This window comes from Malurus melanocephalus, unplaced genomic scaffold (genome assembly GCF_030028575.1).
Source record: "Malurus melanocephalus ecotype Western Australia unplaced genomic scaffold, MMel_1.1 scaffold_52, whole genome shotgun sequence".
Lineage (NCBI taxonomy): Eukaryota > Metazoa > Chordata > Aves > Passeriformes > Maluridae > Malurus > Malurus melanocephalus.
In genome coordinates, this window is record NW_026623284.1 from 2,241,945 (window position 1) to 2,268,619 (window position 26,675).

Genomic DNA, 26,675 nt, shown 5'->3' on the forward strand with positions numbered 1-26,675 from the left:
GGTGATCAAAGGCAGATATCYGTGATGGGACGAGCAGGCAAAGAGTTCCTGCTGATCTGGACATGTTTSAAAGGGATGTTTTTTAACAAAGGTTCATTTGGCATTAGTGCAATACAAAACAAACAAAAAAAGATTCCTACTTTCTGCAAAGCAGTCGTTAGGCAGCTGTGAGTCTTTAGTCTGGGAAAACATCTCCAGAAGAGCAACTGGATCCACAGAGCTGGCTTCAGAAATGCTACGAACAGACCGATGTTTCTGCACAGGAGAATGAGAAAGAATGAAATTTATTTGCTTTTCATTAATGAGGTTAACAAAACTAAAATAAATTAAAATTGTCATCTCTCCCCCCAAAAGAGATCTGCAGTGTATAAATTACCTTAATGTTGCTGAATTACCAAAAWGAGTTATAAATAATAGGATAGAAAAGGCCAATCTTTACTCTTTGTTTCCATCGCTTTGATTTAATAAGTTTCTTGGTTTCTTTTAGTCATCTACATTGGACTTGCARGAAGGGAAATGTTTAGAAAAGATATTATGCTAAAGTTTTAAAGAAAACTCTTCAAAACAGGTCAATCCATTTCTAGAGATATAAATCATGTCTCAAAATGCATGAAGAGGAGAAGGCCCAGCATTTTCCACAAAATGATAAAAGTTATAATTACCTCATTTTGCTCTTTCTTTGGGTGTGTTACTGTGGAAACATTTACAGTTTCAGAAGTCCCAGAAACCTGCTTGAAGCTGTTTGAGTTCTGCCACTGTTCTTTGTGTCCTGATCTGCCTCCCTGCATGTAATAATGTAAACCAGTTGATTTTTCCACAACTTGTAAGGCAAATTCTTACAAGGCAAAATTATTTAATAGAATGTAAAACATCCATAAAGTTTAGAAACATATAATCAYAAATTAGGGTGTTTCGGTTGGAAGGGACCTTAAAGATTATGTGGKTTTAACCCCTCTGGCACAGGCAGAGAATCTTTCACTGGCAAGTTTGTCTTTTTATAAATAATTACGTGGTTTCCCTAAAATGCTTGTAAAAGAATSATGCTTCCAGTTTCAGACAGAAGATCTAAGTGATCAGAACCWGTTCTCAGTCCTTTTGCCTCTACAGATTACAAGAAATAGAAGATTCCACTGCAGCAGGGAATGAGTTTCTGTGCTTATGGGCAAGATATTTGAAACAGCCACAGATGATTCTAAGGTGACCAGCAATTTTTGCTTCTTTGAGAAATTGCCCTAAGATAGTCCACTGATGATGCTTCCTAATAGAACCAAAASTGTAGAAACTGGATCCTAGCATCCACCTAGAGACTGACCACGTGCTAATCCATCCAAAAAGAGATCCCTCCGACCCTAACAGTTYTGTGATTCTGTGAAAAGAGTTCCTCTGGCTCCTGAGCCATATTTGACAATCCCATGTGAATGTGAGAGAYACCTGAAATATCTCCAGTATCCCTAGATGACTGAGCTGTCATGGGAATACAAATGTCTCACACTCAAAAAGACCTGAGCTTTATCCTGTGCAACACAGCAAAATGAAGAGCTATAAAGGGGAATCAAAAGTGCCATGAAGGTGAACAGGTCATTAATAAAAAACCAAACACAATCCTAAGAATTTTTTTAAGGTGCAGCTTTTATTTGTATTCCCTTTGAACTCCGTGCAAYTGAGAAGTAACATATAAGCAACACAATAGGCTTGCCTTTCAAAAAGACCAGGTGTAAGGCAAAGGAGACAAAAAGAAAGAATGCCTCTCCTGCTTAAATTCAATTTCTCAATTGACAGTAATAAATGGAAACAAAACAGTCAAAAGCAGAATTAYGGCTATCAACAAGGAGAACAATGAAAAAGTGAATATTCAACATTTCATTGAATAACCAGAACTATTTGGTAGCCCTTGTACTAGAAGAACGAAGGAAGTAAACTGTCAGAAATGAAAGAAAGGTTAATATTTACAGTTGAATCTTTGACATTATATTTACAGAAGCAAGTCACAATAATTTTTCAAGTATCACTATTTCTTACCTGTTTTCTGTATTCTGCAGCTGTGTGTAAAATGTGCCCACCACCACCTTCGTTGGTGTAAGTCTCTGCTGCTGTGATGGGAACACAGGTTCTGTCGCTGGTTAAAATTTCTTCRTATTTCCTTGCTAGTGAGGAGCTCTCTTCCATATGGTAACACTCTATRTCAAAGCAGCTATTGTCTATATATTTTCTGACATCTGTCATGGCATAATTAGTAACCTCTATGCCTTTGCCAGAAACTTGTGCCAAAGTCATCTTTTCGTTTGTTCTTCTGATGCTTCCTCTCATTCTTTTGCAGCAGCGATTCCAAATTCTGGCTTTCACAGCCTTCAGTTTCTTGCGAATCTGTGCAATGGCAATCTGATAATTAGTCCCTTCTCCGGGCTCCTCTTGTCCCTCTGGGCTGTCGTGATTGAATGAACTCAGCAGCAAAGCAATGAACAAGTTGAGCACCTTAAAATAGTTAAAGTAAGTAGGAGACACTACTGCTAACAGAAAAGACATTTCAGAGACCCTCARACTTGCTTTCATTAACAACTTCAAACAAATTATTTACTACTACACTGGAATATTGTTATAACATKATATGCCTCCTTCTGGAAGGAATGGCAGMAAAAAAAAAGGATGGAAGCAAGAGTTTGGGTATAATCAAATATATATTCACACAATCTGATGTCCATAATGGATGAGAAATAAAGAGAAAATCAGCAGGCAAAGATGAATTTTAATTATACCACCATCAAAAAGGGTCTGGTACAGCCCAACAAATCAATCAGATGAAAAATAYATTGTCTTCCAGTATATTTACATTAGATCTAGTATATGTCATAGAAACTTGAAAATCTGGGTACTGTAAACTTTTGACAACATAAGAGCAAATTGTGAAGGATTAAAAGAACTGAACAGTTTGCTTATTCAGTCCCATGAACACAAAGGATGAAGACATCAGACACCAAATTATCACAAGCTTTGCACTTCTATGTGCTGGGTAGAAGGTAGAAAAACTGGGGAAAAGGGAAAAAAAGAGACAGAACAAAACTGTATGTCAAGTGACATCCAGAAAAGAGAATAAAGGAAATACTTTATAGTTTGCCTCAAAAAAAAAAAAAAAAAAAAAAAAAAAAGTAACTGGATGCATTTAGTAGGGACAGAAAAATGTCTTGAAACTCACCACCAGGTTTCCTAGCACCAGGACAAGCAAGAAAATGGTGAGACATTTCCTTTCTCCAGCCACTTCCATACATTCCCACATAGTTTCAATCCATTCTCCACATAATATTCGGAATATAATCAGGACAGAGTGACTAAAATCCTTCATATGCCAGCGTAATTTGCCACTGGTGTTTATTTTACAGACATTTTCCTCATAATCACTGCCCAAAAACTGCATTCCTACTACAGCAAAAATAAATACAGTGATCGCCAAAACCAGAGTGAGGTTACTCAGAGCACCAAATGAGTTTAGAATKATTTTCATAAGAGTATTTAAGGCTGGCCAGAACTTTGCCAATTTGAAGATCCTGAGCTGTAAATTAAAMACAAGAGGAAAAAGCAAATGTTAAAACCAGCCTGGATACAACAGCAAACATGAAAACCAGAGCCTGCATTTACTCTGATGCCTTTACTGCAGTAATATAATTTTTCCACCAAAGAAAGACTTTTAATCRTTTGATGTGAAAGTGCTATGCTTAAGATCAGATGGCTAATGTTACTGAGGACAGAGAACTATCAAAAGCAGCCTCCAAATTAATTTAATATTCACTTCAATTAAAAGCTCATTTTGTCTTACTATTTATCAACAAAGAGAGCAGATTTAACAGATAAATCAGTTAAATAATGTGAGGATATTTCACTCAAACTTATACAAATCTATACAATATATGTATTTTTAAAAATGAATAAATAATTACCAGCCTGAACGGTGACAGGTTTGTTCTAAAGCTCGCTAGGCCAATCAGAACAACCAAGCTATCAAAAATATTCCACTTTTCCTGAAAATAGTAGTAAGGATCCAGAGCAACGATTTTCAAGATCATTTCTACGGTAAAAATCAGGGTGAAGACCTGGAAAGACAAAAACGAAATTCCGGAAGAAAAGTTATTGAAGAAGTCTGTCTCCTTATGGGAGTGTCCCAGTACATAAATACAGAGTTTTAACTCCATTTTTACCCTAACACAGACCCAGCTTACCTTGTCACTTAGAGAAATCAGTCGTTGGTAACCTGGTCGCATGCCAGGGTACTCCATAGCCAGGAATAAGGTATTCAAGATAATGCAAACCATGATTAAGAGATCAACGAATGGATTCAAAATTACCAWTTTCATCTTCTCTTTGACAGATCTCCAGAATGGACAACAATTCCAAATCAGATACTTTTGAGGGAAACGYTTCCAAAATGTAGGAAGGTTCAGTTTTGACTCTGGCAGACAAAGAGGGAAAGTGAATAATCCTTTGTAGAATATCACAGAACAAGGAGAAAATCAGTCATAGAAAAGAYTGAAAAGTCACTTTCACATGAGCAGAATGGCATCACTGAAAAAGATTATTTAGCTCATTCTGCACAAACTAATCACTGACTATTAAAGGTCAGGCAAAATTTACCCTGGGTAATTGCAAGYTACAGGTACAATTACATGAGATATGAGAATATTTTCTTTACTGAAATTTACATTTTGCAGAGTAATTTCCCCTAGAGGCTTTAAAAACAATGCTRTTAGTGACAATTTGATGTTTCAGGTCGAGTTACACACTCACCACWGGAAAAGAKGAAAGAATTACTTACTTGAATTATCTGTAAGAATTGTGGCTGCACTCATTAACCTCTGTCTTCGGACAGGATCGCTGATAGCATCCATTGACACCTCATAGGACAGCAGGATCTGCCTCTTTGGTTAGAAAGAGAGCAGAAAATAATATAACAGCAGAACATGAATATACAATAATTACAACAAAAATATTACAATAAAAATATACAATACAAATTGCAATACAAAAATTATGTCTGGCATGAGACAAATATACCTTTTCAAATACACATTGTAGTAAACATTTAACTTGCTAAAAAAAAAACAAGTAAAACAAAAAAATGTAACAATATCAGGTGTTTCCTTTGAAGACAAAGGATATTTCATCAAAATCAGTACCATTTTTCAAGAARTTTGTTTCCTTCTGAAAATATTTAATCAGCAATAATAACATTATATAAGAAGCAYAGAAACATTAACAGGGAGCAAGGGAAAAGAATAATTCCATCTTTCCATCTTTCCATRGAATGATAAAAACAACAGATAAAAAGAACACTAAACATGAATTTGAATGAACTAYTGGCTATTTAACTACCAATTATTGATAAATAATCATTTATTAAAATGAAAAATAGTCACAGAGTTAATAAAAATATTGGGGTTTCCTGCCCTATGAAGCCTATCAAGATCTACCTAACACTRAACTGCCTAAAACTAGGAATAGGACTACTTTTGTGCTCATTAAAACCACCAGATGACAAGGGATCTGACAGACTGGGAGTGGACAGACTGACCACATCACAAAGCACAGTAACTTAGTATTCTCTCTTAGCACAACTGCCTAATTTTCTTTTTTGGGAAGAATAAATGAATAAAAATGTAAAACAATGTGACTTCAAACTTTTATAATGTGATTTTTATTAGAATATTCTGTAAAAYTGTTCTTCAGGGAATGAATCTTTGGCCTTAGGAGTTTAATAATAAATATTTCTTCTTGCCACTCTGATATTTTAATGAAAATTTAAGCAAAACTTAGCTGATAGAACTGTCATAGAAGAGACACATAAAATTAATTTATAATAGTGCTAAAATGTTCATTCTACTTTCTGTGTTTTTTCTGAATCTAAAAGGCTCAACAAGACTGTTCCCATACTGACCAGTGCAATTTGTCCTTTCATTCCTTTTTCTAAGGTTTGGTGTCTCAGAAAAAAAAGAAAAATTTGTGTACCAGTCGACTAAAACTCTCAGTCTTCTTGTTGAAGCTCAGAGCTGTTCAGAAGCTTTCAGAGTTGTACTTTTGGAAAGGACAAGGATATTCACCAACACTGAACTGGTTACTGCTGCTCATTGATCTTTAGATGAAGGAAATAACTGGGGATGAGAAGCCCTCTGACCAATTGGGATTTAAAATAGGAATGTGCCCTGGAGGAATAGYCAAGTGTTTATAAATTGATGTTGTCCTGCCAAAAAGCTTCTACACAATCTGCTTTTTTGTTTGACTTAGCACCTTTAGCCTCTTTTTGTGATGAAAGCAGAGACAACATTGTTTGAGGAATCTTCACTTGCAGCAGAGCTTGTACTATCAGTAGTTGCCATAACTTGGAACAAACTGCTATGTTTGTTGCAGATTACACTTATTTGACTAAAGGTAAAAATCTACAYTGGAGCAGCTTACACATTGCTTGGATCATGCTCTAGGTTTTCTAGAGATATTCAGAACTTGGCCATTCCCTGCACACAGAGAGGGGAAGGGACCTTGGAAAGGGTCTGAAGACATTATTTCTGTGATTTAAAAATCCAGATTACATTTGGCATCCATYTGTGCAGACTTTGTAGCTTTGGAGAAGTAAGATCTAGCAAATAATCCAAATTTATCTCCTGCCTCTGTCAWCTCCTCCAACATAACCACAGACTTAAAAGAATAAAGTTAAATATGAATAATCAGACATAGGAAGTGATTTTTATACTTACAAAAGAAATAGCACTTGTTATGAAAATACCTTTTTGTTTTATTTCTGAAGAGGTRCAATAAAACACTACCAAGGGCTGTKACACAGCATTTCCTTTAAGGGCAGCACAACCAGACTAAATCACAAAATTGAATTATATTCTTAACACAGCAGGGGAAACATTAATAACACTACAAGAAGCAAATACTTTGCTAAGGAGATGACAGGTGGCAGTTGCTGTCGAGGGGGTGACTTGGGCTCCTTCAGTTCAGATATATAATTTATTACAGCTAGGATTATGGAAGCTAGAAGAAAATCTGACCATGCTGKCTGTCAGAATGAGAATTTAATCAATTTTAGCTTGGATTATATGTCTGAGAAAGACTCCCCTACTTTTCAAACAAAGGGAACTTGAAACTTCTAGTTCTGCTCTGGAAAATCTCCTTTTTCTCTGAAATGGATGGAGCAATTCTCATGGTTCTCCCAAAAGCAAGAGAGAATATGTCATGATATTAAACCAGTTTAAAGGCATTAAAAGCTTTATTTTTGATATTGTTGAAAATAATTAAGTAATATGGATAATTGCCTGAGAATTATTTTGGAAGATTCAATTCAAGATTAAAATATCTAAATATGGATATCTAAATTAAGATATTTGCAAAGAATCAGAGAAAGATTAAATGCAGTACAGTCTTCCAGCAGATACAGTATTTTGTCAATGTCAAAGGTACTGTGAAAAAAATCTCCAAAATTAAGCAAAGTAAGAATAACAAGTCTTAATAGAAATTTCTTAATGGATTTTAAAAGGAGTGATCAGTAGAGGTGCCAGAAGTCACTGCTGTAAACAGGATGTGAAATAGTATGATTCAGCCTAATATTCAGATATCCATGTTTAATTTGTTCATGTGCATTTCTGAAGCCACTTGAAATGCTCTATTGAGACATTTGGTACCTGAGGCATTCACAGTCTCAGACATGGCACATAACATCTGTGCCCCTCCATAGAGGAGGTGACAGCCAAATAAAACTCTAGAAAAGCTCTAATGTCACTAAATATCAATTTGTGACTTAAAAAACTAAATCTCCACTTGACTCTGGAAGTTTAGAACCTAAAACACATGTAAAAACCTGCAGAAAAAAACCCAAACCAAAACAAAACATAACAAATCCTGGGGCACTATCCAGTTTCCTAAATCTAGGAATATGGCAACACTTGAGATGCTGCAATTTACTTGAGATAGCCACACAGTGCTGGAAGATGTGCCACAGACAGCAAAGTATCTGGAATATCCAACATATGCAAGAGCATCTAAACTGGCACCAAATGTTTAAAGTCAGACAAGMAAATCGTGCCCCTAATATCAGAATTCTTCATTCTGAACTAAACCCTACCCTAAATTTAAGCCAAATTCAGACAGAATTAGCTGTCTGAACAAAAAAATAATTAATTTTTTTTTAAATAGTTAGTTCTTTAGGGAACCACTAAAACTTCAGAATTTTATACATTTTTTTTTCTGCAGCACAACAGAGATGCTGACGGATCTTACCACAGCTCTCAGAGCACAGGTCTATGATGTGCAATAACTGCATTACTGACAGATATGTCCAACTTCCCTTTCAAGTGCAGGTAATGTTGGCTCCCTCTGATCCCAAARTCCTTGAATTTTCATATCACAGGCAAATCTAATGAAAGTATCTTCTGTCTCAAATACTTACAAGCTTCTTGTGGCAGCGACCAGGCTGTGAATGAAATATTTGCTCCTCATTTTCCCGGTCACCTAAAACTAAGTTTTGCCTTGAAGTAGTTGTTTCCCTATTAGTCTCTTTCTCTTGTGAATTTTTGAAGTCAGCAACTGACACTTCAGATCCAGCATGCAAGGCCCTACTGCTTTCTCCTGCAGCCAGCATCTGTAACAGAAAAAAGCAAAAGGTCAGTCTGTTAACTCAAGGCAAATACCAATGCATGGACTAGGATCATATCCATAGAATTTTTATGTTCTCTGAATACTTTGCACTCAAAATTCCTAGATTTCAAATGTTAAACTGTTATAAAAAGACAAGAGTACAAAACGTTATTCACAATTCTGAATGACAAAGCAGGGTTACCTGTGAGGTACTGTAATTAAAGTCTGCCCTGGTCATTTTAAATATTGTATTTTGTATCTGAATTACAGAATATTGTGGTCTATCTTTTTGCTTTCCTTTTCTTGTTTTGAGAAGGACCTTGAGTCCAAGAGAGCAGAAGACTAAGGGCTCAAACTAAATCCTAAAATGTTAAACTTTTCTTAAAGAAAAATCAAAGGACAAAAAAAGAAAACCGGAAGGAAGAAAGCCTAAGCAAAGTTTGGCAATGTCAGGAAGAGAAACATTAACAGACCTGTTAACAGTTGTAGAGGAGAATTGGTAAAATGGTGATGCCATACACTTCAATGACAAAATTGGATAACTGCCCTATCCAATGAGAATATTTCTATGTGCTCCTACAAGCCTGACTTTTCTGACTCCTAGCAGTAAATCAAAGGTATCTTTTATAAAAAGTCAGAAGATAAAATTTATCCACTCATACTTCATGAGACTGTGCAGTGATATCAAGAAGGGATACCCAGGGAAAGGAACTTTTGGACACAGAAATAATGGCACTGTGCAAGAACAGGGCAAACTACGGAATGCAGCACTCATGCAATACCATAAAAGCTACTTACTTGCCAGAAAGCCATTCCTATATCATGTCAAATGTGCAAATCCTAAAACTTAGTATGTTTCAACTTGAATTCACCATGGTTTTTTGTATCATAAAAATGCTSATGTATTTAAATATATGTACATACATGCATTTGTAAAGACATAAAGAGAAATTAAGTGTGAGAAAGTATTGTAAGAAGCACATGTTTAATCCAATACACTATTCAATTTCCTTAATTCACAAACAGAAGAAAAGCAAAAGGAACTACAGATTGTATATGATAATTTACAAACCTGTTCTTTCTCTATAATTTGTTTGGCATCCTGAAGTAGTTTTTCCTTTGCCTCTGTTTCAGCACGAGTTGCTTTATTTTCCTCTTCATACGCCATAGTGACTACAGCCAAGATCAGATTGAAGAGATAAAATGAGCAGAAAAAGATGACTACCATAAAAAAAAAAATGCAGGTCACTCCAGATGTACGGATGGTCTGTGAGGAAAAGGTAAAGGTGGCAATAAATTCTTAACAAACTAACATTTACAATGCAATGTTGTAATAACTTCAAACAATTTCTTTTCCTATGCATACAAAAAGTTAATTTACTACACTGTTTTCAATGAACAACAGTAGGATTGTTTGCTTCTGGTCTAAGTTACGCATAACAATGTCATGCGCTGCAGGGAAGAATTAACAAACCCCTTCTTAAAATTAAATCAAATATCTCTATCTGTTCTATATCCTGATCATTGGGTGATTACACACAAATATTTAGTTCTTATTTAACTCCTAACCACCGACACAAGTGTGTTCTCCAACAAAACATGAGCATTCACCACAGGATTGCTGCCATCCAATGTCACTTGCAAAAGATGTTGCAACCCAGTCACTTGAACCTATTTCCTTAATATTTACATTGATTTTAAAAGAAAATTGGTGTCAGTAGTAACAAAACCAGCACAGATTTTCCTAGTGGGCATAAAGCTCTGAATTGCATGTCTGAAGTTATTTCAGCAGGTAATAAAAGTACCCACTTGTCTGTAGAGACGCTCCCAGTAGTCCTGGGTCATCAGACGGAACACAGAGAGGAAGGCCCAGCCAAAATGGTCAAAACTTGTATAACCAAAGTCAGGATTATTCCCAATCTTCTCACAAGTATAGTTTTCTGGACACTCTTTACTAACCACAAAAGAAAAGTTAAACAACACTTATGTGGAAATTCAATTGTATCTSAAAGTACCCAATGCGCAACATCAAACAAAGATGCGTTCAGTTTGTCTGAAACTCTGTTCAATTATTCACCTTGCCCAATATAATCTTGCCAGAAGTGCTGATTTACATCAGGCCATCCCAGAAAGTTATTTGTCTAGTCAAAGAAAACTAGRCAGAAACCTTAGTTTAGGACTAGACAAAAACTCTCAACAACCCCTGATGCAGGGTATGTTCAAACAAATACACAGAGAAGGGAAAAATGGAAATATCTTTACTTTAAGATAATTCACCAAGATTAGGAGAGGAAAGTTCATTAATCTCTAAAATGTCTTTACTGACCTGTTCCCTTTCTCATTTATATTATTCTACCTTACCATTATACTCCCAGTGGTTAGCAACAAAGTATATAAAAAATTGGCTGCATCCTTGTGCTTCATTTTTTTTTTTTCTGGAATGAAATATCTGTCTTTTAATTTAATAACTCACCTACCCACCCATTTCCTCCTTCTGAAAAATCACCAGCATTCCTTTAGACCAAAAATAAAATCACAGTACATCTGGAGGAAAAAAAATTAAGAAAGTAAGAAAACTACTTTGTTCACTTACTTGGGATCTGAGCTGAACCCACAGAGCAATATTTCAGCCGAGTCATTCTCTCTGTAGCAGAGCTCTAATTCTAATTAAAAAAAATGTATAAATCAAGGAATCATAAAATCAGAAGTTGCCAGTTTCTACAGCTTTCTGACTGTAAACCAAACATTATTGTACTTTACAAACAGCCTAATGGATCAAACCTCTGTGAAAGATCCTTTCCTAACAGAGGGCACAAAGGGCTGATTCTCATATCTGCCTGTCTGACAATTTAAAATAAATAGTAGCTATTGACTGCACAACTAACAACGTAAGATTTCATTTGATCTGTGGTAAAAATAAGAATGTCTGTGAGAAGTAGGAAAAATCCATTAAATAAGTGATGGAAAAAGTAATTTTCTAYGCAGTACCCCTAAAATAAGGATCCCTGTGCAAAGCACAGATAAAGAAGAAAGTGCTTATAGAAAACTCAGTCCCTTTTATCCCACAGACTGTCAATCTTGCTCCAAATCCAAGGTTCATTAATTTCAAAATCATTTGTCCCAGAGACTTCATACTACTTGTGCAAATGGAAGGACAAACTTTCATGGGAGAAATATGTTAACTATACCTTAACATCTTTGTGAAAAATCAAGGCATATATAGGAAAATAACAGATTATGTCAAGAGAAAAAACAAAAAACATTTACCTTCATCATCTGGTACATATATCTTGGGATCCTTACATAATGAGTCATTGTACAGAGTTTTATTGAGGATACATTTGGATTTTAAATTGCCCATAAAAAGCTGGAGGCCTATTAGAGCAAATATACTCAAGCAAAATAAAGTCAGAATCAACACATCGGCGAGTTTCTTCACAGACTCAACAAGCGAATTTACAATGACCTTCAGACCTAGGAAAATAAGRTCCAATAACATGGAAAGTGAGAAAAGGAATACAATGATGTTCCTATATGACAAGACATGACAGTTCAAGTTTGTTAAAAACAAAGGAAAAGTATTGACGTGTGGCTTTGACACTGAAATTAAACACCTTCAATAGTTTAATTCCTGCTATAATTCCATAGCAAAATCAAAAATATATTTGCAATTACAGGAAATTGTAAAGTTAATATACATTATGACCATGAGATATATAATAATTTGTTGATTTTCAAGTGAATTTTTGCAGTTGGACTCCGTAATCATACTTTGGTATCCATATCAAAGAACATAAAGGACATGAGTTACAAAAGTATTGAATGTCTGGATGGCATATGCAACATACTGTTGGAAGTATTACACACAATTCAGATAGTGGCTGTGATCAGTAAGGAAACAAATAAACGTCTCAAAAACTCTTATATCAGAATTCTGGGAAATAAACCAGAGAAGGTTAAGCTAATGAAATAGAACGTGAAACCAGAAATATGGTGGTTCAGATTATGTTAAGAGAATATTATGTTAAGAGAACATATCAAATAGCATGAGCTGCTCCAGGAAGACAAAAGCAAAAGGACAAAGGCACTGGGCTAAGTAAARATGAACATCAGTGATGTGATTAAAAAATGCAGAAAATATATTTGCCTCTTCCAAAACCATTTGGAGAAAAGATTATTTTTAAAATGGCATTAGGATGCTGCTCAGAGATACTACAGACTGCAAAAGTCACAAATTGGATCCCTTGGGGTCTCAGAAAGTGACAAGAAAACTGGAAACAAGAACAGAAGTGGAATTAGAATTTGCATCCTGGTGAAGCCAAGAGAAAATCAGTAAGGTGCAATGTTCCTCACCTGGTATTACTGAAATAGCTTTCAAAGTCCTCAGTACTCGGAAAGTTCGAAGGGCTGAGACATTGCCAATAGTCTGAAATGCAGTAATGTACCTGTAAAATTAACCCAACAGAACTGAATGGCAAAGATACAGCTTTTCAAAGCATTCGATTATGGAGCAGGCAGCAACCGATACATTGCAGAAAATAAAGAGGTCAACTATGTCCTAAGGTACATGCCCAAAGTTAGGAATCCAAGTCCATTTTTAGTTATAAARTAATGGGGCTTTGGAGCAGTGCCTCTGAAAAAAAAACACAGCAAGCTTACACTTAGTGTGGATCTGGATGYTTTTACTTTGGAAGAGTTTGTCCATCAAAATGTCAAATAAATACAAAACCTTCAAGGTCATAACCACACTCTGATACTGAAGCTTCTCTCATGAAAGGGTATGCTGCAGCTATCTCAAAACAAAATGTAGACTTCAAAAGGAAGTTGAGAAAAACTAGGTTTATAATATGCAAACTGTGTACCACATGGGTCTTTCTCATCTTTAACAATCACCAAGAACTTAAGTAATGTAACGAGTTTCAATTTTAACATTTCAATGATTATACAGTTTCAGAAAATCAGTATTTTAAAGCGTTGCATATTCTATACGGCACTTCAACAGGTTACCTCATGTTTTCTAAGACTTCTTTCATGACAGAAAGGATATGGATTGTGACTCATCCCATGGGAAGGCCATAACTAGTAAGAGAATTCCTTTAAAAGTCTCAGTAATAAAATCTGAGACAACAATGGCTGGAAAGGCAACCTCCCASTCAAAGCATAACTTGGCAGCAGCACATCAGAGCACATTGGTTTTGCCAGGCCTTTAAAACTGAGTAATTTTCAAGTACCTTAAGCAATAATTGTTTGAGTTAGCAGTTGAGCTGATATCCAAGTAATTTTCTTTGTTGTACTATAAGACATGGGAAAAAACAGGTGGAGATACTATATTGTAAAGTTGAATACKAGGGGTATAGGTAGAGAAGAAGGACCATAAATGGAATTTTTCATGCAGGTATTGGACTACCTCATGATAGTTGTAACTATCAGTAACTATTAAGTGTTACTGATTGTCACATATTGCTGATGACCAACAATATTCAAGCTTCTCAGCAGTTCATCATTACCCTTAAGACTAATTGTTCATATATATATAGATGTGTGTGATGACACCTGTGTACATAAACCTATTATTTACAAATGAGGAAAAATCTACATGTAGTGTTACAAATAGCTCCCTTCTTTTTAATTCTGCCACCTGACAGTTTCATTTGGTGCCTTTAGCTCTTATTGAAGGAGGGGGAAAAAAAATTCCCTTTTTGCCTCTGTGTCAGAGACTTCAACTGTGTTACTGTTCTGCAATTGTTTTTTTCATGCAAGTTTTATTCTATTTTATTTGTTGTTATGTAGAATAACAGATATACATCTTCTCTGTATTTTTTTTTAATTCTGACATCTTTTGACATGTGAGGAACAAAACTACACATGATTCTGGATTAAAATACAGGCCACAGGGAAATAGTGGAGTGTTTTGCTTCTTTACTTCTTACCCACAATGCCCCCATTTTCACTTTCTTTCTCTGACCATGACTGCACTCTGGAGTGGTGCTATAACAAGACAGTCTGTTTAAACCCCAACACCTGCTTCCCAAGAAGTGAAAACTATTTCAGAGGCCATGAATTTTTATGTAAAGCAAGACCTGTTTTTCCTTGAGCATCACTTGTCACTGGGATTTCATCTGTTATTTAYCACTAAGTCATTCAACATCTTGTGACCCATTTTGGACCCTTCTCAAAYGAGTTTCATCTCATGTACCAGAGTACAATTAGGACAATGTAWGAAGGCAGGCTTGGTTTGAACTGTCTGTGCAATTGCCTCTTGAAAAATTTAAATATGGACTAAATTGAGAGCAATCACACAATTCTAAGATGAACTTTTCATTTAGGTGTTACTTTAAAGTCTGTTTTTGTCATTGCAGATATGCAAATCRTGACTCCAGCACAATTTAGCAGGGAGGAGGCCAACAACTGTAAGGAATTTCAGCAACACCAAACAGTATTTTCTCTATGTTTGTGTACCTTGAGTGTAAAAGAAAAGTCGAGTACTACTTACATTACGATAATAACAGAAAGATCCAAGCAGTTCCACGGATCTCGAAGAAAGGTAAATTCATTGCAAACAAATCCTCTTGCTACTATTTTTATCAATATTTCAGCAGTATATATGGCAGTAAAAACAGGTCTGAGGAGGAAAGTGGATACTAAAGTTACAGAAATAAAAATATTAATGAGATTGAGACACAATCAGGCACATTTCTATCTTTTCTATGATTCAGTCCCTGTGTGGACATAAAGATAGAATATGTGAAGCAAAACAGGACACATTACATTACTTTCAGGAGCATTATGGGAATAAGATGTCTTCCTGAATTTTAGTAAATTTTCTATGTAAATCTATAAACACAAATGTTCACATAAGCATGTGATAATATTTTTGGATGAAGGATAGCTCATATTTCCTTAGGAAACATTTTTAAGTCTGTGATTATGTTCTAAAGAAGGCTGGAAAATTTCAAAGCCTCAATATTATGGCAGAACAATAACAGAGAAGATTTATTTCAGTATGCAAAGTTCGCACATTTTATATATTTATTCTGACAAAGACTTTATAACTGAAATAAATCCTACAGAAAATTAAGTTTTCACCATGCTCCAAAATAAAAGGAATTAAAATTATAGAGCTTCTGAGGCTTGAGGCATGTTTTCCAGACTTAATTCTGGAACATTAACTCAGGTTACACTGGATGCAGTGCACAAGCACAAAAGGAAGCAAGACATTACAAGTAAATGGCTTCCTAGTGGGAACAACTGATTTAAGAGGAAYGCCAGGAAGCAGGAAGAAAGAATAGAATGAATATTTATCCCTTTGTAGCTTTTGCATGAGTTAACTATAACAGACATTCAGGTTATTGCTGTAGAATGAGAGATATTAAGTTAAAATCCTGCTGCATACTCCCTCTAAAAGGTTTAACCTTCAAAAGGAAAAATGGCCCAACCTCCTCCTACGTTACAACAGGTGGGAAAATTAGACAACACAGAGGAAAGGGCATCTAAGAAAAGGCACTGAAGCTCCACAAAAGACAGCATGATATAATAATAATCCTCAGTCTTCTTCACAGGTCTATCCAAGAATTTTCAAGCCCCAGAATTAGACCACCACAGAAATCAAATTTTTCAGTCCTGCAAAGTATCCTTGGAAAAAGAATGAACACATGGCCATTGAGATACTTACTCAGTCCAGTAGAGTTCTTTAGGAAGCTCACGGGTAGTCATAACAACACAATTGAGTAACACAGTACACATAATAATGCCAACAAAAAATGTGAATTGTAAGTTAAGGAAAAAAAATCTACATTATAAAACAATGAAGTTCACACAAGTAGCTGATTTCCACACAAAAAAAACCACACAGAGAGTCTAATAATTACTTTGAGTTTGAATATGCTCAAAACTTTTCATACGTTTTCCAAAGAAGCTTGTAAAAGAATCACAAAATGTCCTCAGTTGGAAGYGACCCACAATGATCACTGAAATGCAATTCCTGGCCCTGCACAGGACTATCCCAAGAATCCCACCAAGATCAAACCTTCTCMGCTGGGTAAAATTCATGTTTTAAGTATAAAAATGAATCATCTGCATGTGGAGACAGTTTTGGAAGTTAGGATATTAGTGAGACATAACATGTTTGACATGTTTAAAGTCAGACATATGTTCACCTAAAAACACCTATTTCTACAAATTAATAATTCCAAATAAAAACAGAAAAAAGCAGAAACCACTCAGCCAATGGTTTTGCACCTGCCAATCCTTCACATTCTGACATTCTTCAAAGTTACAGTTAACTTTATTTTTTTTAAATATAAAGGATAGGTGCTCTTCACAACTTTCTAAACTTTGGTATGAAATACATTTCTTAATATAACATGAGACTCTTTCAGCAAAGTTCCACCATAAATCCCATCTTTCATATTTTAATAACTAGGGAGTCATTGCTTTGCTTTGTTTGTTCATTTGTATGTTTTCAATTTAAGATTGTGATCACAACTGAAATTTAGTAAAAGTTCTGGAAAAGGGCTAATATATCATACAATGGCCTTTAAATGTTGTTTCATACCAGTATCTGCAAATTTGACTTTAAAGATCAGCTTTTGACATTTTTACTTGTACCAACATCATGTGAATTTCTTTTATGTTCTAAAATAAGAGTCAATGTGACTTTTTAAAAATCTCTATCACCAACATATGAGCTTACATTCACATTAATATAAACAGAGAAACAGAATGACAGAAAATGGCAGAGAATATTTTAAAATTCAAATCAGGGAAACCATGAAAGGATATGAATGGATCATAATTTTAATTGCTGTTTTTCTGACTGGATTAAAAGGACCAAATATAAACAAGGCAGGTGTGGCAGCAAACCGGAAAATAGTCCTCCTTTTATTTATCACCATAAAAGTCTATTAAAAAAAAATCATGTTATATGAAACATTTAAATGAATTTAAAATTTCTGCAAAAATTAAATGTTCAGTTTTKCAAGTGTACATCTAAAATTATATCTAAATGCAGTTAGGAATAAAGCTTTCCTTTATTCTCACTTGGAGCTGTGACCTGATTATACACATTYTGAAGGAAAGACAGCAGCTCTATAAAAGTTCATTATTGCCAAAGAGGAAGAAGCAATAATGGGAATGAATATGAAGAGCAAGTGATTATATTCATTTGGTCAAAGTAATTAAATTATTACTCTGGGGCTGTAAAAATGATCTTAATACCTTACTCTTGGGCAGTTTTACAAGCTACAAGAGATTATTTACAAAACACACATTGTGTAGCACTGCCAAAATCCTAGACAGTAAAAACAAATGTTTTAATTTTGAAATATCTCTACACTGTCAAGTAGCAACTATCAATTCCCTCCAAAATACCTTAAGGTCCATGCAGCACAGCCCTTTTGCCATACAGTAAAAATGAAATTTCTTGAATGAAAAACAGAGTTTCCTATCTTTAATATAAATTTCTTCAACTCAATCAACTTTAGTTTCTCTTCATCAATAGTATCACTTAGATTACTTTGAGAAWAAAGTATCTGGAAGATCAAAGCCTTATTCATGTTTCTGATGAAATTATTCTACCCCAATGCCTTGCTGGTATAGATCAAAACAGAAAATAGAACTGGATGGAGCCTTCTGCTCTTCAGGTCAAGTCCTCCTCGATAGTAAGTAATTATTTAATTTAAGTAATTAATTTAGGAGTGATTCCTAGAGCATCTACTTTATACACTGCTGTAGACAGCATCACCAACCACTTTGGAATAGAAGGGAGWATGTGCGATATAAATATGGAAAAATATATAAAGCCAATGGGGCATAAAGTAACAGAAAAAATAATTTAAGACAATGAAAATACATGGGATTGTTACACATAAATATCTCAAATGTGCCTCCCTTGATTTGTATAATATTTGTAATCCAGTGAAAGCATCTGCAATTCCAGCAYCTACTGTTAGACAGGCACTGTTTATCCAACAGGGGTTCAGCCCTACAGGCATCACAGAAAATCATCACAGACATCACATGCTCTGGAAAACAAAGCATCACTTACACCAGAATGTATTTACTATCAAAGTGCACCAATCACATATCATGTTTTCATAATTAATTCTGATTGTTGACTGGAACTTAAAATACCTCTTCATTCCATAATGCAGAGCATACCTTAGCACCCCTCCCCAAAAGTTGTCAGTAATCTTCAAAGGTCTGTCTAGAAAACAATCAAACCCCAGTACCTCCTGAACAGAGCTTTTACTAACTCTTAAGAATTCAGCAAGAAAAACAATTTTAAAAAAAATAGTTTGGAAAGTTTTAACCTTGTGATCACTGTAGTATGGATCAAAATCCTCTAGGGGCTCCCCAAYGAGCTCTGCAGGAATGTCCCCATACAGAGACGGCAGCGTTTTGTACATTTTCAGATCAAGCTGAGGAGTAAGTTTGTCTTCAACTCCCTGGTCCTTGTTCCTTTCCTTAACTTTGACTTGCTCTTTATTTTTGTTGGCAATCCKTTCCTCAATTGCTGCCAAGGACTCGGGGGTGAAAGGTCGAAAGCTGTTTGTTTCTGATGGCCAAATCAAGGGATCCATTTTTCCTTCTGAGTCTTTGTGTCCAGTACTAGARACAACTTAGGAAAGAAAGCTCTGACAATTAGAAAATAAAAGAAATGACACACAACTTTAATACCTACTAGATAAATGATTTCTTAGTTCTCTGAAATTCCATACCAAAGCAGAATAAAATAGAGTAGAATAGGAAAAGACTTTCAGTTTTCAAAAYCTACAATGGCCATTCAGTCCAACTGTCTGATAACTTCAGGGTTGATCACTGTAAGCTCTTGGGCACTGCCCAGTGCCTCTTAAACACTGACAAGCCTGGGGCATTAACCAYCCCTCTAGGAAGCCTGTTCCAGTGTTTGACTACCCTTTGACCACTTTTRGCAAAGAAATGCTTCCTTATGTCCCATGTAAACCTCCTGCAGTGTGGCTTTGAACCATTCCMACATGTCCTGTCACTGGATCCCAGGGAGAAGAGCTCAGCACCTCATTCTCYACTTCCCCTCCTCAAGAAGCTGTAGAGAGTGATGAGATCACCTCTCAGCCTTCTTTTCCCCAAACCAGACAAGCCCAAAGCCCTCAGCTGTTCCTCTCAGGACATTCCTTCCAGCCCTTACACCAGCTTTGTTGCCCTTCTCTGGGCACACTCAAGGACCTTCACATCCTTCCGAAATTGAGGGGCCCAGAACTGCCCACAGTAACCACAGTGACCACACCAACACTGAACTCAGAAGGAAAATCACCTCTTCGGACCATCTGTCCTGCTGTGTTCGAGGCACCCAGGGTATAAGGCAAAACCAACTAAAAGCACATTCATTTAAAAGAAGTAAYGTAAAAAATGAGTAATTTTAAAAAAAACCCAATAAAGATCAACAACTCAATTTGGATCTACCCCCGTGCAATTCAAGTTACACRAGAGATACTTTTTTCCTTTGCCTTTCCAGCTTGGAAGCATCCAAATCCCATCTCTATCAGAACTCTAATTGTTTCTCTCTGTAGATTAATGTATCAGCAGCCTTGCACCTCAGTTCCTCTGTACTTCTTGAAAACAGAATTTAGTTCCACGTGTCCCACCTCTAAGGCTCATCAGATCCATCCGCTCCACAAAGCAAGGCCARCACTGAAGTTGACTCAAGGATTTGTCCAGATGCATTTTCAATTATTCTGCTGGAGGCTTAAATCCCTGATTGCAGCGGGGATGGGTGGCATTGAGAAGCCCTGAGGAGACTTAGGGCAAATCACTGTAACTTTGCAGTTACTAATGCCCAAGTTTTCCCCTCTCCTGTAGATGACGGCAATTTACATAACATCAGTTCTCACCTGCAGAAGATGAAGAAAACTTTGACCCATTACAGGATGACTTCTCCTTTTGATTCATATCAAAATTGWTTATTCCCATTTAATAAACACTTTTGGTCACCACCAAGTCTTTTAAACACTCTGCATTTTTGATTGCTGAGGTCCAACTCTGCTACATCTTTTTTGCARCCTCACATGCGGACCATTTTAGAGAATCAACACTCTCTTGCAATTACAGTTCTCTTCTTTAGATACAATGTATCTCTTTTAAAAGAATATGCAAGCAAGAATGATTGTGCAATAACTTTGTTTGGGTTTATGGCACTTGGAGTGTTTTTTTTTTCCTCCTCTGGGACTTTCCAAGCATATTCAGATCTGGTCAGGAACCACAACACAGAAATTAGAATTTACTATGGTAACACAATGGAAGTATATGACCAAAGAACTGTTACTTTGCCAAACCACACAGACCCATTTCCAATTGAAAGCTCAGAAGACAAATTGAAAATCAAGACACCCTTTTTCTTTTCAATTTTTAATAATTCTAAGATTACCAATTTTATCTTCAGAGCAGTTTTAGAGACAACAGARAAACTCAGCTTTTAGGGAAACTGCATCAACTGTAATAAATGAAGCAAAGAAATGGCTTTAGCAAATCCAAACATCATTTTAATATCAAGGATTTGGGAGCTAAATTTAAAAACAAATTAAAAAGACTGAATCTGACAAAAGCAGTGATCAAGAGCAAAAAAGTGCARCACATTCCCTTCAGCAGTTGTGACCAGAAGCCATAATGGGACAAACACCCATAGACATTCATGAGAKGATTTCTTCAGCAGACCTGACCCAGCAGTGTACTTGTACTCACATGAAACAACAAAATTTTTGCCTTTGATCAACTGCCAACTATTTATAWATTGTGACTTGGGTTAGGAAAATGGAAGCTAAGAAGATGTGACTGAAAAATCCTTCCAATAAAGAGACTAAATTTGTATTAAAAAGACAGAGTGACTACATGGAATTCCTGAAGCTCAGCTAAACTCAGCCACCTCATCATATACCGCTAAATTACTYGGATTTTTAAGGCAAGACACTGAAGTAAAGTGTTACCTGCAGAAATAATTTCACTTTTTGCAAGGGACAAAAAAGTTGCCCTAGTAACTGATTCTGGAAGGGAAGATACAGAACAAGCTTTCTTTGAAGTAGCCAAGCACAAGATTTTTTTTCTAGAACCTGGCAGAAAAAACTTGAGTGCATAACTACAAATTAGTGCAAACAATTGTGTGTCAATATGTATTATGGCAATATACTGCCAAGGCAGGTAYAAGACTGAAGTTCAGATCTGTTAATTTCCAGTACAGCATATGAAATAAATTTGCAGTTAAATTAAATTAAGAATTAAAAATCCTTCAAGAGGTCTTGATATCTCTGGTCCTGTAGTAGAGACCAGACCATCAGTAACAGATAAAAATGCACTGGTACATTCAGTTTAGTAAAGTACCACTTTCTACAGGATCAAGCATAAATAAGCACATCTTRAAATTCAACTTTTTCTTTTGACTATAGTGGAAATTACTTGGTTTTCTCATCTTGGGAGGAATTGAACTCACTGTACATATCTTGGTATTGTTTGAGATTAGTCTAGCTGACTTAAGGGTACTGCAAAAATGACGTWCAATCTTTCTGTGTCAAAACCCAAGGAATTCCACACATACTGATGAAATTTACTGAACAAATGACCTATAAAGTATTAGACAGGGATGAACAACAAGTCATTAAATTAAAGAGACACTGGGTACTACTAAAGTATAATTTGCTTCTAAAATTTCTTAAGATAAAGGGTTTTCAGACAATGTTCTAGAATAGGCAAAGTACTGCGAAAAATGAACCTATTAATACAATGTTTCAGAGACATAAATTACAAAATGCTTGCTGGGTTAGTGACTAATCACTAGAGATGATAACTACCAAATTTAGACTTTCAGATTCAAAAAACAAAATATGAATTCAAGCCTTATACATAACTCATTGATTCGGCTCCATCTATGTGAATTTCAGAACTCTTTTCAGCTCCCTAAAAGCACAGAGCTCTTCTTAAATGCAGCAAGGTAAAGCCATCGAACTACGGACAGTAAGATATTCAACAATCCACAGGTGGAACTGGAATTGATAAAACTGCTCAGTAAAATACAAACAAAGTCAGTAAGGGGCATTTGTCAGAAGTTTCTCAAGACAGGAAAGCTAGTAGGAACATAAATATAAAAATGCCTTTATTTGTGTTTTAATCTAGTTTTAGCATGAATTATAACAAATTCTGAGTCCCAAATTATTTCTATCAACTCCCTTGTCAAGAACYACCAGCTGATTATTTCCTGTGAGCACCTGGGTCTGGTGAAAATAAAAGTATGCTAGTTTGGTTTTAGTGTACATTTAGTAGATTCTTTCACATGGGAATAAAGATGTGTTCATCTCTTCACCTGAAATAAGAAAAAAAATGAGAAAGCTGCTCACAGCAACACCTTATGAAACAGGACAGGAATTCTCTATTTTTCAGTGCTGTACAATACCYTGCCAAAAGCTACTGCTATCGTGTACTCAATTTCAATAAACAGAAAATACTTTCTCTCTCTGCTCAAAATTTTCTTATATTTAACTACCAATATGGTGAACAGATCTTAGACCTTAGTAAAATCCAACTTGGATATTTCAGAGGACTGCCATTGTTTCTAAAATACATGGCCATTTCTTTCACTTCRCATTTTGTCCCCCACTCTCCACTTCTCACTCATCACCCCATGCCAAGGAAAAGTTTGTGCTTGGATGGCTGGATAAACATCTACCAGTGCAGATTTGGGTTTGTTTGGTTTTTGGGGGTTTTTTTGGTGGGGGAAGTTGTTTTRTTTTGTTTTTTCAACACATGTAATAGCCAAAGTTATTTGCAATATCACTGTCATTCAGTCTTTACTTCCAAAATCAGAAATCCATGCAATGGGCTTCAGCATTTTTGTGAGAAAAACATTCCAGATTTGTGTAGGTAAAGAAATTTCAGTATGTCAAGTTGAGTGTAATTATGATTAGATAGTACTACAGCCAGYTTGATGAATACTGTGCATGAGGTGACATAACAAAACAGAGCCAGTAATTAAACCAGTCAGTAATTACTATTATAATAATTAATATGAAAATAACTAATAGCAATTAATATGACAAATAAATCAACGATTTGCAAAATGTTTTACTGACCCATGTAAATCAYAGCAAGAGCTACATGTTTACAGCAATATAGTGGTTCTACATTAATGACAGATTTTCTAAAGTAGATGTTTCCTGTACTTAAAATAAAACTACATCTTTTATATATATGTAGGCACACACACACTGGTATACATACATCCTCAAATATTTTGAACAAACAGAATTAAGATAATCAGCAACTGAGTTTTCTCATAGTATCCAAATATTTAGCAAAAACAAAATACTCACAATATACCCTTCAAAACAAAAAAGCCTTCACTCTGATTTCTGAAGGTAATGTTGGCTGGCTTTTATTTCCAAGGAGACAGACWGTCTTGGTTTTCTCACCTTCACCTTTCCATTCCCAACAGCATCATTTCTCCTGAGCCAGCTCCCATGCAGAAGTTTTCTTCTGTTTTGGGATGCCTGTGGGAGGGATGGAGGGAGGAGCTTGGTTGCTTTTCTGAAAACAGTAAATGAAAGGTTGTACACTCACTGACAACACTTTAAAAAAGGGAAAAGTGCTTGGGTGATGCTTTTGAAGAATAAGCACCTAAATATTAATCAATTGCTTTCTTTTTGCTGAAAGAAAATTTACATTTATTGAAAAAAAAAAGAGGGAATTTTGTTCAATTGAAAATATATGTCTAAAATGGTAAGAAAACAAAAGGTTTCCTGTTCCACATTTCATTCCAAGCTTTTAACCAGTTGAACTTTCAGGCATGCATTAAATATTGGCACAACRCTTGCTTTTCATTAAAAGCTTTTGGTTAGAAATGAGAGTTTTATATTACTGGTTTTCATGTCTTAAWTTCTATTTTTTTATCATTCCCAGGCTATGATGTATGTTCATAATACCTTATACAGTAAAAATCTGAAATTCAAATATATGGTTAAATACAAGATCACARTCCAAAATATGTCCAATATCACACTATGACATAAGATCCACTAAAACATACAAACCTTTTTTGAGCAAAATGAAAATCACAGCATTTATCCTCGTATCTGAAATCACTTACATTGATTTTTTTTAAGTGATGTATAAAGCCTGTTAGCAAGAGGTGTTGGACAGTAACACATATATTCATGGTAAGCCCTAATGCTAAGTACAGTTATTTCTCTTAATTACATCAAACAAATCCATTACTGAATCATTTTTTTTCTTCTTTATTAAAAAGATCATAAATATTTTCTATCATCTTTGCTGAGGATAAGAGAGTTACTCTGGGTGTTGCTGGAAGAATTTTACCAAAGGAACTAMGCTGCCCTTAAAAGCCATGCAGCACTAATGCACACAAACAGTGATTAAACATTTTTCTGCATAGGTACAACTAAAAATGGTTTTAAAAGAAATAAAACTCTGAGTGCTCCGTGGTGCAAGCAATAACGAGACATTTTAAATTCCAGTGTAAGTTATTTTTCTAGAAAGCAAGATTATGGTCTAAAGACAAGTTCAATTAAGGGAGTGGAATTTTAGAGATCACTCTATAAAGGCTCTATAACTGCTACACTTACAATGTTGCCCCAGCTAATACCACTAAATACAATAAAGATCCCTACCTGCATGTATTTATTCTGTTGTATCTTCTCCATCCATCTGTCACTGTGAAAAATGGGGCACAGGGAATAAATGCAGACCTCAACACACCAAAAAAAATTGCACTACTTCGGTACACTGTAATATTTAAAATCTGAAAAGAGAGAGCTCAGAGAACATGACTTTTTATCTCCAGCAGTTTAGGACTTGCAGCTAACCACAAAACACTTAGACAAGTTCGTTTTCTACAGTGGAAAATTTCCTTTCTCTCATTAGGAAGGCAGTTTCTTACAGCAGGGAGCAGGCAGAAAACCAACCTCAGAGTAACAAAATTATTTTCTTCCCTTTTTCATTCATTAATCCTGTGGAAATATGAGAAGGAAAATTAAGGAAACAAAAAAGCTGAAGTTTAACAACAAAAAGATAATGTTCATAATTTAAATTACTAAAATTCATTATAGAAATTACTGTTAATTTATTCACCATGTTCTTGTCATGGATCTGTTTCCTCCATTAACTGCAAAGTACTCTTCTTTTTCCTTTTTATTGCCAGTGCACAAGACAAATATTTCTTGCTGGTAGCATTAGCACACTACCATTAGTTTAATGACTAAGAGTGTACAGATGTCAAGAGCTGAAAAAAACAGATTTTTGCATAATTAAATGTGTCTTGTAACTGTGCCATAACTCTAAACATTAGTTGCTGCTTTAAATTATGGATCAGAAATGCAGTCATTAAGATATCTGACAATTCACACACACTGCATAACCCYCTTAGACTCGAATTCTATTCAGCTACCTCATCCAAGCTTCCACTACTGAGAAATGCTCCATGGTACAATTCCAGAAATCTCCTGTTTGGCAGGGTAACAGACATGCCACCCATACCTCTGTCTAAGAAGGAGAAGGGGTCATGCAAGATTTCACTCCTACTTTCCCCATCCATAGGAATGAAACAGCTATGTAAGTTCCTAACAAATTCWGCATAATTTACCTCCTTTTCCTGTCTGGCTGAGACTTTTCCTCACTAATTGGCTGACCACGGAACCTCTGCTATAAGTGAGACATTTGAAATTAAGATCATCATAAATCTCCTCCTCATTACGTTGCCCTTCGAAATCCATTTGTATTATTAAGATCCTACATCTCAAACTGGCTAAAATTACAAGCAGGACACTAGATCCCAGATGTATACAAGAGAGAATAAAACACAAATTTCAAACAAATAAGTCCCTGTCATCAACTGACGTATCTGCAAATCTGATTTTTGCATACTGACCTATTCAATAGTCTCTGTCTGATTCACACCACCACAGAAATTTTCAGTAATGTTTTCAAGAGAGAAAATAAATACATTTATCAAAAMTTTAATGGAAAAATCAACATGATTTCAGTTAGAGCCTAAAAACATCCAGTAACCTTAACATTTAGAAGAGAAA

The 26,675-nt window shown here is 35.4% G+C and overlaps 1 protein-coding gene across 1 annotated transcript in view; it reads right to left on the bottom strand.

The window, feature by feature from the left end:
- Nucleotides 1–19,196, bottom strand: part of LOC130573140 (sodium channel protein type 5 subunit alpha-like) — a 33,597-nt gene extending 14,401 nt beyond the window's left edge. The window contains 17 exon segments of the mRNA XM_057365372.1: nucleotides 141–255; nucleotides 663–782; nucleotides 2,020–2,472; nucleotides 3,191–3,544; nucleotides 3,930–4,082; nucleotides 4,209–4,438; nucleotides 4,802–4,904; nucleotides 8,429–8,620; nucleotides 9,689–9,883; nucleotides 10,426–10,570; nucleotides 11,210–11,271; nucleotides 11,849–12,090; nucleotides 12,970–13,061; nucleotides 15,110–15,238; nucleotides 16,289–16,384; nucleotides 17,398–17,516; nucleotides 18,927–19,196. Coding sequence (XP_057221355.1) covers nucleotides 141–255; nucleotides 663–782; nucleotides 2,020–2,472; nucleotides 3,191–3,544; nucleotides 3,930–4,082; nucleotides 4,209–4,438; nucleotides 4,802–4,904; nucleotides 8,429–8,620; nucleotides 9,689–9,883; nucleotides 10,426–10,570; nucleotides 11,210–11,271; nucleotides 11,849–12,090; nucleotides 12,970–13,061; nucleotides 15,110–15,238; nucleotides 16,289–16,384; nucleotides 17,398–17,516; nucleotides 18,927–19,196 — 3,070 coding nt within the window.
- Between the last annotated feature and the right edge of the window lie 7,479 nt (nucleotides 19,197–26,675).